The sequence below is a fragment of the Mollisia scopiformis genome (assembly GCF_001500285.1).
Source record: "Mollisia scopiformis unplaced genomic scaffold LY89scaffold_22, whole genome shotgun sequence".
Classification (NCBI taxonomy): Eukaryota; Fungi; Ascomycota; class Leotiomycetes; order Helotiales; family Mollisiaceae; genus Mollisia; species Mollisia scopiformis.
The window spans coordinates 997,079-1,010,229 of NW_017263602.1; the positions used below are offsets into that span (position 1 = coordinate 997,079).

At 48.9% G+C, this 13,151-nt stretch overlaps 3 protein-coding genes across 3 annotated transcripts; 1 reads left to right on the top strand and 2 right to left on the bottom strand.

Annotated features, from left to right (window-relative positions):
• Positions 1–1,850: 1,850 nt before the first annotated feature.
• Positions 1,851–5,284, bottom strand: LY89DRAFT_688641 (uncharacterized protein). The gene is made up of 6 exons (XM_018215746.1): positions 4,713–5,284; positions 4,041–4,391; positions 3,662–3,993; positions 2,875–3,617; positions 2,521–2,828; positions 1,851–2,472 (listed from the first exon to the last, which is right to left on the bottom strand). The coding sequence occupies exons 1-6, from the start codon at positions 4,980–4,982 to the stop codon at positions 1,987–1,989; spliced, it is 2,490 nt and encodes an 829-aa protein (XP_018066538.1). The 5' UTR covers positions 4,983–5,284; the 3' UTR covers positions 1,851–1,986.
• A 588-nt stretch (positions 5,285–5,872) lies between these two features.
• LY89DRAFT_786311 (sugar transporter-like protein) lies at positions 5,873–7,552 on the top strand (the record flags this gene model as incomplete). The annotated part of the gene is made up of 4 exons (XM_018222971.1): positions 5,873–5,979; positions 6,017–6,336; positions 6,381–6,785; positions 6,885–7,552. 4 exons carry the CDS (start codon positions 5,873–5,875, stop codon positions 7,550–7,552), a joined length of 1,500 nt encoding a protein of 499 aa, XP_018066539.1.
• A 1,321-nt stretch (positions 7,553–8,873) lies between these two features.
• On the bottom strand, positions 8,874–11,270 carry LY89DRAFT_738802 (uncharacterized protein; the record flags this gene model as incomplete). The annotated part of the gene is made up of 3 exons (XM_018220401.1): positions 8,874–10,046; positions 10,098–10,582; positions 10,628–11,270. 3 exons carry the CDS (start codon positions 11,268–11,270, stop codon positions 8,874–8,876), a joined length of 2,301 nt encoding a protein of 766 aa, XP_018066540.1.
• Between the last annotated feature and the right edge of the window lie 1,881 nt (positions 11,271–13,151).

The window sequence follows — 13,151 nt, forward strand, 5'->3', positions numbered from 1 at the left end:
AGGTGAATAATTCTCAGTGAATCCTAGCTTTTGAATCACGTTGAATCACAATGACTTGCGATGATGTCATAATTAAGTCTTAAAACTTTATTTCTAAAATCTAGAAAACTATATATACAAGCGGCCGCACCCTCTAACGCTTTTTGGAACACAACAACTGCTTAATCAGGACGATTGGTCTGGAGGTCGAGAGATTGAGGAGAAGGCCGTGTGTATATCTGTTCTTACCTATTTATCAGAAATTTTCACTACGTTTCCTCTTTGTGTTGTTTTCGTGGTGGTTGTTGTCATGTTGAAAGAAAGGAAATAGAGGTGAGGATTTAATTAACAATAATAACATGTAAGTCAATAACACGGTTCTCCTCTTTCCTCGACCGCTCCCGGCCGCTCCCGGCCGCACTTGATCCCTTTCTTGCATTGGAATGAGGAGGTTCAACTATCGATATCCAAAAAGCGTTGGAGGGTGCGGCCGCTGGTATATATAGTTTTCTAAACCTATCGAGATGCTGTCTTGTTGTTATAGTCTTCTCGTAAGACAAGAAAGTGATTCACTAAAAGCCAATATGATGAACTATATTTAATAGAAAAACACAGACAGTTTTGTCCGTTTCCTTGGCCGCCCTACCGCTCCTAGTCCACTCTTGACTTACTCCTGGCCGCTCCCGCTCCTGACTCAATCCTGGCCCACTCCATGGGACTTTCTTGTGGACCCTCTTTGTTTGTAGAATTCCAGAAAGCGGACTGTGCGGCCGCTCATATATATTCGTTTTCCAGACCTTCTCAACGAGAACAAAAAAGTGGTAAATATAATATCATCGCGACGTCGTTATAATTCAAAGTAAATCCAAAAGCTAAAGATTCATTTGAAAAACAATACTTGAAATTAAGACCTTGATTTTCTTTACATTAATCCGTTACCAACGACGGAAATCATTCGGACTCGCTCCTAGCCTCTCTTGTGCCTAGCTCCACGGGACTTGCTATAAACTCTCTCCCTTTTCACAAATTTAATTTCCAAAAAAGCGTCAAAACAATGCAGCCGCTAACAACTCCATATACCTTCCCAACCGCCACCACCCCCCCCCCAAAAAAAAAACCTAACCATAATATCACAATAACACAATCCATACTCCAACACAATCCAAACCCCACCGAAAAACCATACAATGAATTATATCCCTCAAACAAAAAAAAATATATATAGTTTCCCCTTTCCTCTCTATAAACGACGACTCTTAGTTTTTATTTTCATAGGCCTGATTTGTGCAGGTGAAATTAGTGTCTAAAAAGCGTTATACTGTTAATACCCGTGAGGAGCAGTTATTATAATCTTTATCATCCTCACCCCGAACAGCGTCCTCACCCCAACGGCATTTATATATAATACCCAATAGATCTTTCGTCACTATTAACGCTAATAAATGCGAGGAAGGAACCAGTAATTACTATCGGAAAAAAAAAATTTTTTCTCGTTTTATATCTCGATTCTTTCCCCATGGTCCCTTGTTGTCGCGGTAAATTTATTTTATCTCAAAGTTAGACTGTTCTTCTGGCTGGTGGTGGTGGTATATATATATACTTCCCGGAGCTTGGAGAAAGGTAGTGGAAAGTTGGGTATCAAGTTATTGTGAAGGCAAGAAAGTGATGTCGTTGTGATTCAAAAGTAAGGATTCATTGAAAGACAATTGACAACGATGTAATAAAGCATTCAGTAATTTTCGAGACGTGAGGCCCTTGGTATTTTTGTGTTGGTTTGTGAATGAGGGGGGGGGAGAATTTTTGTTCTGGTTTGACGGGTTTAGGTACGCTTGGCGGGTCTAAAGAACAAGCAGAAGGAATGAAGAATCGGCGTCCAATAATGTATTAAATTAACAATTACCAACCTACCGAATACTCCGACACTCTTAACCAACACTCTTAACCAACACCCCCAACCTCCAATAATTTTGCCCACCAAACTCCTCCTCATTTCCGACAAAAGAAAATTCAAAAAATCAAATTCGGATTATCCCCCTCAAGCAAACTATAATCCGTCAAAAGATTCATATCAAACGGACTCACCCCATCCGCCAACCCATCCCCCACATCCCCCGCACTCCCACTCGAACTATTCGTATTGCCCCCATTATTCTGGGTAGCAAAGTTCCACGTCGCCCCGAGATCTAGCCAACTGAAGCCTCCTCCTCCACCGTTGAAATTCTGGCTTTGCATGGGATAGGTGACCTGGTCGAAGGTTTGCTGCGGTTCCGAGGGGGCGGATGTGTTGTTGGTGAGGCGAGAGTCGATGGTTGCGTGAGGTGGGGCGCCGGAGCGTTTGGGGGCTTTGCGCCAGAGGAGTTGCAGGAGACGGGCGTAGCGGGAGCCCATGTGGTTTGCGCCCACGGAGGCGCGTTGGAGGCGTTCGATGGTTTGGTTGATGAGGTGGCGGACGCCGGTGCGTTCTTCTTCTGTCATGGTTGTTGTTGAGCGGGCCTGGAAGTGGGTTAGTGTGGGTGAGAAGGAAAGGGGGAGGGGACGTACTTTGTAGAGGAAGACGGCGGAGTATATTATGAAGAGGTAGTAGGATGATGGCATGTAGCGGAGTGTTTGAGGGTCGACGAAGTTGTTGAAGGTTGATAGGAGGGATTTTGCGGCATCGAGGGCTTCGTAGATGAATCGTGCATCGGGGGCTGTAGCACTAATGAGAGGCATAGGTCTATTGGGATTATGTTGGCTATCTCGATGGAATGTGACGGCACGAGATATCGTGGCTTGATAGGCGAAAGCATTGACGTAGAGTCGTAGGTAATCGTAAGTCAAGAGAAGACTGGCTTTGAGTCGTGAAGAACCTGTGTTGTCAGAGTCAAGTACGAATATAGAATATGCTTCACTTACATATCAATGTCCCCCAGACATCATTCCATCTTCGAATGCTTGTTCGAAAGTCATCCAGATACTTGGCATATCTACCCTCCAGCATCTCCTTCCAACCATGCCCTTTGGATGAATATAGAATGTCGTGAACATTGGAGAAGATTTGGGTAAGCTCAAGGTTTGCTTGGAAGATCAAAGCCCAGTCATCATCATTTGGCGATGTTCTCTGAAGAGTAGGGAAGTCGCTTGCTGTCAGTCCAGAAAGTGGTCCCGGTCCTCGTGCCCAAAACCCTTTCCCTAGCCGAACAGAAACTTGACGATCGCAAATGTAACATGCAGACCATACCAGCCGCTTCCGATTGAATATGGCTGGATCTTCATGCGAGTCACTCTTGAAAGCCGCTCGGTCAATGCCAAGAAAGTAACCCAGCCGGAGAGCTGTACCAATGTACATCCATGCTACTCTGTCTTCTTCACCTCGGCCAACAGCAACTGATGCTTGAGGACGATGTGATACCCACTGTGATAAAAGTAAGAGTGCTTCTACTGCTTCAACATTCGCATCAGCTCCAGCTAGGATATCAGAGACAAGTTGCTGCATGTGATCATAACATATTTGATGCACTCGTTCGTTATCCTTGGATGCGACAGTGAGGATGGCGGAGAAAAGATGTGGTTCATTTCGTGATAACCATGGAAGTCGTGTTCGATCAAAAGTCTGTCTTGGGATAATAGGAAAGAAAGGATGAAAGAATTCCTCGTAGCTGCGATTGTCAGCAGGGGCAGGATGACTTCTCGAAATACTCACGTGGAAAATAATGAATAGACCATTTCCGGACTGATCATGCCGTCTTGAATAGGCTTATACAGCCAATAATCATCCAGCTTAGACGGGCTGGGATCTTGGCGTCGTTGAACTGGTCTGACGCTCTTCGAATTTCCTGGCGTCTGTCCACCTTCTGGAGAATTCTCATCATCTGCTCTATCCGCAACTTGTGCTAGGATCTCAAGAGCGTCTGATGGATTCTGGAGGTCTGCTGATGCAATGCCTTCATTTGCCCGATCTCCTAACTTTGCAGCAAGGCTGACGGTCGATTCTTGTCGAGCTCGATATGCTGTATCAATTGCCGGGCTGGTGATCTAATCGAGGGTTAGACACATTCATGAGAGATCATGCTTCAACATACATTTGTTTGCTCCGTATGTCTAGATGCACTTGTAGTATCGGACCCCGCAGTATTTGGTGTACCTTGCCATCCGTAAGCACCTTCCAAACGACTATCGTATCGACTGTGGAAAGGTTGAGGAGGTGGAAGCTGTTGACTCTGATTCTGAAGGGGACTGAAGTGAGTTGGAGCTGTACTAGATCCAGCGGGACTATTGAATGGTGCATTCGAAGGATTCGTGGGAGTATTTTGATTGCTCTCAGTTGTTGTGGCTCCTTCATCAAGTTTTGGTTTCTTTCTCACTCGACGTCCACCTCGATGTGATTCTCCCAACACACATTCTCGGTTCTCTCTTTGACATCGACGGCAGGGCTACAAGTATAGGAGTCAGCATTGTGAGCTGATCCATACAGTCTGCAGAAAGTACGGTATAATACAGTCACGTGCTCGTGATGATTTGATAATGATCTCTTCCGATATACCTCAGATAGATTGAGTTTTGAATGAGAAGCATGAAGCTGCTATCAATGAAAGCTGCAATGATAGCTCAGTGGCTCCAGCATCAAAGTAGGCAAAACAAACTTCCACTGGTACGAAGCATCACTAAGTATCGGGCTGTCGAGCAAAGGCAAACAAACGGCCGAGACATCCGTCGAAGGTTTAGTTTCACTGTCGAAGCTGAAAAGAACTTACAGGTCTCCCCCGGTTGATATCCAGATCACACTTGCTTTTCCTATTCCGGCAATTGAGACACGCTCGATAGGCTCTCATCGTATCAAGCGGGTGCGGCGGAGGGCGGGAAGGGGGATTGTGTGGGGTCTGCTGAGGTCGGATGGAGTCGGCGTTTGACGACGATTGCGTCTGCTGCGGCGGTGTCGAATGCATCATGGGAGCCATCGCAGGGACATTCTGGGGAACCATCACGGTGCCGAGAGGAGGAAGCATGTTTTGAGGGGCCGACATGTCGTGGTGCAGCAGCTGCGGAGGAGCGGCGACTGACGGCGAATCGAACCGGAAGCTCTCACTCAGGCAGAAAATGAAGCAATCTCGAGATGGAGCTGATTGCGCCGCGACCCGTCACACCACACGCCGGAGTGGGACGATGCACGATTGGGCGGAGGATGGGAGGTGGATTGTGGGGATAAAGGATGGGTCTGGGGGAAGGTGGCAGCAATTGAGGGGAGCGTCGGTCTTTGTAGGTAAAGTGAGGAGCAATGCGATACGAGACGTTGCGTTGGGATGAGCGATTTGCGTGTGGGTTGATACGAAGATAATGAATGGGTTGATGATGATGCAAAACCTGGTTCGCAGGGCAAATCTCGTCTCGTCTCGTCTCGTTTCTGCCTTCCGCTGCATTCGGGAAATACCCTGCCCTGCCCCTGCCCCTGCCCCTGCCCCTGCCCTGCGCTCTTTTCTTCAGCAGCTCTACCTACCTGCAAGTGCCGAATCCCCGACGTCTTTCAGATCCACTCAACCCCGGCAATTGGTCGTCGCTGGGCTCCACTTTGTATGCGAGCTTTCCCCCACGGAGACATCGCTGCAAGCCTTGAATCAAAGAAGTCTAGCCTCAAATTACAAAGGAAAGTTTCACCTCCAGCCATGCATCACTTATCTTCAGACCAATATCAACCTAACCTCGATTGCATCTTCACCTTCCCCATGTTCCATACCCCGCATTGTATACCGGGGTACACGTTGGAGTGGTATCAAGGAGGATAGTGTATATGTTTGACGGCTGTCCCTCCATGTCCTGGCAAGCTTGGTGCTGAGTTTTGCGTCATTTTGACGACCACAACTGCTGATTTTATATCTATCTCAATCCGACGTTTTCATCTCCATTTCATATCTTTACCATGGCCGTCCTCGAAGGAAGATTGCTTTTTACAGCAGTGACAACCCTCACCTGTCTTGGTTTCCTTCTCATAGGATATGACAATGGGCTCATGGGAGGGTGTGTGCCGTTAAGTCTTGTTTTGATCTAGCTAATCAGCATCCAGTCTGGTCAATTCCACAGCATTCGGAGACACGTTCGATACTCCCAGTGCAACTATCACTGGTTTGATAGTTGCCATCTATGAAGTCGGATGTTTCTTTGGCAGTATTGCCACATCTCTCTGCGGCGAGCAAATTGGTCGCAAGAAATCAATCGCTATTGGTGTCGTGATTATGATCATTGGAGCTCTACTTCAAGCCACTGCTTATACCAGAACTCACCTGATTGTTGCAAGAATCGTTTCGGGTGTGGGGATGGGATTTATAAATTCTACGGTTCCAGTCTTCCAAGCCGAATTCAGTCCCAAAGCAACAAGAGGATTATGTATGTTTCACCTAGAAATCGCAAACTTCCACTGACAAGTGCAGATGTCTGCATGCAACTTTCGACTCTCAACCTTGGCATCTTTCTTGCGTATTGGATCGACTACGGCTTCACAGAATCATACACCTCCTCCTTCGCCTGGCGCATCCCATGCATTCTTCAATGCATCTTCCTCCTCCCAATGCTCATCCTTCTCCTCCTGGTCCCCGAATCGCCAAGATGGCTCGCTGCACATTCTCGTGCAGACGAGTCCCTCTCAGTTCTCACTCGTCTCCACGCCTATCACAGAACACCCCTCGAAATAACCACTCTCCATTCATCTATTGTCCAAACTTGCGAGTTCGAAGCCTCTGTCGGTGCTGGGAAATGGTCTGATCTGTTTCATAATGACTCAATCCAATCTCAACGTCGCTTTTTAATCGCTTGTTCCATTCAATCGTTCCAACAACGTAAGTCTACCCCATACCAAATTCCTTTAACATTCTATGGAAAACTTCAGAGCCATCAATCATTTTACTCATTACTACCCAATGCTAACCCCCTCACAGTCGGCGGAATCAACGCCCTCATCTACTACAGCAACACCCTCTTCTCCAAATCCCTGCACTTCTCCCCACACCTCTCGGCCCTCATGTCCGGCTTCCTGCAAACCTGGTTCTTCCTCGCCTCCTTCATCCCCTGGCTCCTCATCGACCGCATCGGCCGGCGGCCCCTCCTCCTCTCCATGATCACCCTCATGGCAGCCGTAATGGCCGTACAAACCGGCCTGATCTATAACGTCGAGCACGCAACCGCCATCGCGACCCCCTGCGGCATCGCCGCCGCCGTCATGCTGTTCGTGTTCGAGGGCGCATTCACCATCGGTTTCCAAGCCACGGTCTGGGTCTACCCATCGGAGATCCTGCCCCTGAGGTTGAGGCAGCGCGGCGCGGCGGTGAGTACGGCGTGTAATTGGATTTTTAATTTCATGGTGGTGATGGTTACGCCGGTGAGTATCCAGAATGTGGGGTATAGGACGTATATTATCTTTGCGGTGCTGAATGCGTGTTGGGTGCCGGTGATTTTCTTTTTCTATCCCGAGACGAAGGGGTTGGAATTGGAGGATGTGGATCGGTTGTTTGCTAAGGATGAGGGGGCGAGGGAGGGGTTGAGGGAGGTGGGAGTGAGGGAGGGGAGTACGGATAAGTTTGAGGGGAACGGGGTTGAGGGTGTTTGAGAGGGAGTGATTTGTAGATTTAAGATGGAGTTGGGTTTTTTTTGAGCTTGAACTCAATGTGTTTAGACGTCTACACTAATTACAGAAATTCCAACTGCAGTCACCCGTCCCTCTGATCTAAGGGATACATACCCACAACAAAACTGACATACAACCTACTCCCGAGACTCTCGCCCAACACCCCCCAGCAGAATTCATACCCCTCGAGCCCACTCACCTCTAGAATCCAAACAAAACCATTCCCACCTACAACCCAACCAAAACCCCCCCATCACAATTACAATATAATCCATGCTCCCCCCTCCCAAAACAACCACTCCACTCCTCAAAATCCAACCAAACCCCATCCACCCCATCCACCCCATCCCCCCCCCCCCCTCCCTCCTCTCACAACCCACGATGAAAAATTTCCCTCTCTATCTATCTATTGAATAAACTTTCCCCCCCGGTTATCTACAAATCACCGTCCAAATCCTCCCTAGGTATAGGTAGGTAGATGACATTCATCCGAGACTACATAGAATAGAAGAAGAAGAAGAAGTTAGAATTCGAGGGTTATACTGGAGGTTTTGTTCTCTTTTATATCTATCTATATCGGAGGAGGCAGATTAGAGATTGGTGTTGGTGTTGGAGGGAAACATGTAATAATAGATGATTTCAGATAACTCCCGGGAGGCAGGCAGGCAGGCAGGCCTGCTGTGTATGGCCCATTCTGTGAAGCGTATTGTATTGTATTGTATAGTTAAATTTTTGGTTGTGGTTACACCCGCCGTGGATATCTAGGTAGGATAGGGGGGAACAAGGCACACGCTACGTACGCGGGCGAAGATATCGATTCCCTTCATGCCTGCCCGGCTTTATGTTTATTCTGTTTTTTTTTTTTTCTTTTTAAAAAAGGGAGGGGGTGTACGTAAGGAAACATCAGACCTAAACGTGTGATAAAACAAGATCTAGCGATAGCCTAGGGCGTAAGCTGTATATGGAATCACAAACAAACAAGCAAGCACAGCCTCCAAGGCGCTCCCGCGCTCGAATTCCTCTGTAATGAGTTCTCTTCTCCCCACCACGAAGATAGGAACTGGGAAAGAAGGAGTTTGAACGAATCGTTTCCATATACTATCATTAATGTAATCTATCTATCCATCTATCTATCAATCAATACCCATCCATAAATGCTCATTCATGTGAAAAAGGCAACGCAACTACTCCACCAGCACCGTTTCGCTTCACTCGTTGCTCTTTATCAAAACAAGACACCACCCATCTACCATGCATCCACTAGCACTCATTCATCGACCATCTCTCACCCACCTCCCACCCCCTACACAAAAAACGCCCCAAAGAAAATAACAGCCGTAAAGATCGTCACCCCCGAATACTGCATCTCATGCCAGAAAGTCCACCTACTATACCTCTGCCTCTTCCAGCACTCCTTCGGCCGCGCAATCTGCGTCTCGGGATCCCTATCCAGCAACTCCTCCCGCTCCGGCATCGTCGGCGGCCACACCGCATACCGGAGCGGCTCACAACACGCCGTCACGCAAATCAACCATAACATCGGCGGCCAGAACGCATGCGTGAGCAGGTATATGAATAATTTATGGATATTCTCCGCCCGCAGAACGCCGATGGTCGTCGAGTACGCGACGGCCGCGATGACGAAGAGGACGTACAGGAGGTGGAGGTAGAGATCGCAGTCCCAGAGCATGACTTTGAGTCTTCTGAACAGCGGGGCGCGGGTCCGAGGGTTGCGCTCGTCGAGATCCGATTTTATGGATCCCGAGGAGGAGAAGGCCATGCTTTTCCCGCCGAGCCAGGAGGGGAGGATGAATGAGCGGATGATGGTCATGGCGTGGTAGGGCGCCATCCACATCTGGGCGCCGGTGTCGCGCTGCGCGAGACGGTAGCCGGAGGGGAGGTAGGTGATCCACTCGTTGAGGCGGGTGAGGATCAGGTTCGCGAATCCAAGACGGATTTGCCAGCGCAGCTGGGCCTGGGTTGAATAGGCGACCAGCTGGCCGCCGGAGATGAGCACGATGGGGATGGTGAGGAGGGCGATGACGAGGAAGATCTTGAAGAAGGCGTCGATGGCGAAGACGAAGGCTGAGAGGCGGGCGAAGAAGCCCATTCCTTTGACCATGTCGCCCCAGAGGCAGAAGCGCAGTTTGACGGCCGTTTGGAGCGTGCCGAGGGTCCAGCGCGTGCGTTGCTTCAGGTGGCCGGTGAAGGTGTCGGGCACGGTGCCGTATTGCAGGGCTTCGTGGCAGAAGGCGGTTTTCCAGCCGTGGCCGAGGAGGAGGGAGGAGGTGAAGGTATCTTCGGCGAGGGAGCCGACGGGCCAACCTCCTATGTCTTCGAGGGCTTTGCGGCGGATGGCGTAGCCGGATCCGGTGCACCATGCTACGCCGTTGGCATCTTTGGTAGGCTCCATGACATGGACGAAGGTATCGAGGGATTGACAGAGAGGGTCATTGTCTGGGACATTGTAGAACAACTTGCGCTGTTAGCATCTCACGAATTCATTATTTTAGGAGTGATAGCTTACCTGAGGCGGGCAGACCAACCCCATCTTCTCATCGTTGACCATGTGAGCAATGATAGCGCGCAACCAGTCAGGCTCAGGAATCATATCAGCATCCAATGCAGCGATGAACTCAGCATGCCCGTTCTCAAGCTGAGAGACCCGTTCCGTTCCTCCAGTCAGGTTACCGGCTTTGAAATGATGCGGCTTGCCCTTGACCTTGACTCTAGCGTGGTAGTAAACATTTGGATACTCGTCGCTCAGGTCTTCGATAGCTTTCTCTAATTCGGGGTCCTTGCCGTCATCAAGAACGACAACTCGGAAACGATCTTGTGGATAATCAACAGCTGCTGCTGCGCGAGTGGTGTCCAAAACAATATCGACATCTTCTTTACAGCAAGTTACGAATACATCAACAGTTGGAACGTCGTTTCCTCTGATCCGAAGCTTAGGGCGAGTACGGCCACGAATGGACAGCATTTGATACATTTGATGAAGTAGCGCCGGACCTATAATAATGAGCAGTGAATCATGGGAATGAGAGGTGTACTTACAAGCAACACAACCCTCGGCGGAAATGAATAGCCATGCCATCACATAAGTCTTGTGATATGATCTTTGAGCTACGATCGTGCAATGAATTCTGTAGGCGTAGTAGAGGAAGTACGATGCGCAAGCGAGGAATGTGAATAGAGGCGATAGACGATAGAGTCTCCGGCGCCATGGAGAAAGGAGATCCACATCGTCGTTCTTGTTCAACGTTTCGATCGAGTATGATGAGGGTTCGAAATGTTTGAAGAAGGAATTTGTGCTGCCGTTGAACCTTTTGAACTTGTTCGGTGTAAGCTCACCCTCTACCCAGGGTTTCTCAAAGGCCTTCTCTGGGTTGGGTGTTTGGCAAATAGTTGCACCATCGAAATCAGATGTTAGTGAGGATGACGAAGAGTTGTGATGAAGATAGGTCGGTCGAGGGTATTGTAGTAAATTGACTGAAGATCCACCTTGACTATTAACAAAGTATGCAGAAGATGATGCCGAGTCTCTGGCTTGACTATTAACAAAGTATGCAGAAGACGCGGACGAGTCTCTGGCTCCATGAGAGACAAACGAAGGTGAAGCCGAGTCTCGAGCGCCATTAGAGATGAACGAAGGCGAAGGTGGTGAAGGTGGTGAGGTAGGTGTCCCAGGCCGACTCATCATTGGGAAAGGGCCATCTTGAGGACTTTGGAGGCTCGGCCGCTTCTTCTTTAACAAAGGCATTATGATTGGGACAAAAGAAAGGAAAAAAGCGAGTGTGTGTGTACGAGTGTGACTACGAGTGAGGAGTGAAGAAGAAGGTTCGGGGAAGCTGGCGACGACTATGGATTAAAAGATACCCACAGACCTTGCTATCAAGGCACTGCACACGAAGAGTGATAAGGTGATGTAGAGCCTGCTTTGGCCTGATTGAACCTGCACTCCCCTGCCCAACCCACTCGCAGTCTAGAAAAAGAATTCAACGCCGATAAGAGGGTCCAAATGCCAAGCTAGTGGTCATTATGGCGAACATTCCTCAAGGTCTCTTGCCCCTTTCACACTGGAGTGGGGTTACGAGCCTCCTTTGGGTCTCATGAAATTAAAAGTTGACAAAAGCTTCAACTTGCTTGAGTAGTTGAGCCTCTTGGCCACTCGGACAGAGATTGGCCATGAACTTAGAGGGATATCGTGGGTGAATCGCGGCGGGAAACTCCTTGCACACGGGAACTGAAGAAGCCCGCACGCGCTGGCGTGTATATTGACAAGCTTGGCAGCTCCAAATAGTACACCCTGAACTTTCGTGCCGAGTTCCCTGTCTGAGTCGGAAGATCGTGCCATGTTAGGACTGTTTGATGGGTCAAGATATCGCTATGTCTTATTCGATTGGAGGTTGACGGGAGATGCATGTGCCGATCAATCAAGTACTTCGATCACAAAGATAAAGGGTCAGGATCTGGCTCACTCTTCCCACGCTTGGAAGACGGTTCTCGGGACCGGATGAGTTAGGATCATTGCTATAATCGATGCAAACATTAGATGAACAGCAAGACCCCTTTCCCAGCGGCTCTGTCGTCCGTCGTTGATACGACGAGGCAGTTTTATGTGGGCACCAACGCAGAATCTGCACGTGCGTCAGCGCCGTTGGGAAAAGAAATGTTGTGGGCCCGCCACGCAGTTGCTGCGTATGCGAGGGAAACGGAGTGGATTCAAATGAAAAACCTGAATTAGAACAGATCGTCCGACATGGTGTGAGGCCGGGCGCGAAGCTGACCGACCGACCAGATCAGATCCATAAGAAGCACGATAGGCCTGCGAGCAGAAGATGGGAACTGATGAGGCTGTGTGAGAGGTCCGTGAAACAATCTGCCGTCGTTGCAATGTTGTTGTTCAGGTATCGCGTCTGACGGAAGCCGGAAAGAAAAGAAAAGAAGTGCACGAGCCTCGGGTACCTGACTAATCCTCATTAGGGGGTCAAAATAAGGTTGCCTCTATTCCCCTTTCTATCGCGGCGGCACGGGATGGCACTCAGTGGCGCACAGCTACAACAACGCCAGGAAGATAAGACACCAGGAACAGATAACATACATGCAGCAGTCCCTCGGCATGGACTTTCAATATTCGAGATCGACACGCCACTCTCTGTACAGATAAGTCGCAGCTTGCAGACTTTGGACTCGGCAGAGTTGACCATGAAGCATTGAAGCATTCTCACACGGCTCTTAATCACATTCAATACGACGGACATCAGCGTCTTAGCTTTTGCGATGGATCATGGAAGAAGTGGGGGACCTCGAAGGAAAGGGTTGCTTGACTGTTCTCCCTGCTTCAATCTCGTCATCTAAGTCCGCATCAGCCCCACCTTTCGTATTCTTGCTTTTAATGTCCAGAACTTTCCCACCTCCTTTTCTCTTCGCCTCATGCAAGCAATTCGCTTGAATTTCAACATCTTTCTCTGTGCTGTCATCATCTCGCATCTAAAATTTGTCTTTTTTTTGCCACTGCTATTCCTCCGTCAATCTTCCGTAGCGCTGTGTCTCACTCGGCATCAATCGGTTCATCCCT

Excerpts from the sequence above, each read along its gene's own strand:
- LY89DRAFT_688641 (XM_018215746.1), bottom strand. The coding sequence starts at position 4,982 with ATGTCGGCCCCTCAAAACATGCTTCCTCCTCTCGGCACCGTGATGGTT. Across the intron at positions 3,994-4,040 it reads GACATACGGAGCAAACAAAT|ATCACCAGCCCGGCAATTGA; the intron begins GTATGTTGAAGC and ends ACCCTCGATTAG. Across the intron at positions 3,618-3,661 it reads GTCTATTCATTATTTTCCAC|CTACGAGGAATTCTTTCATC; the intron begins GTGAGTATTTCG and ends TGACAATCGCAG.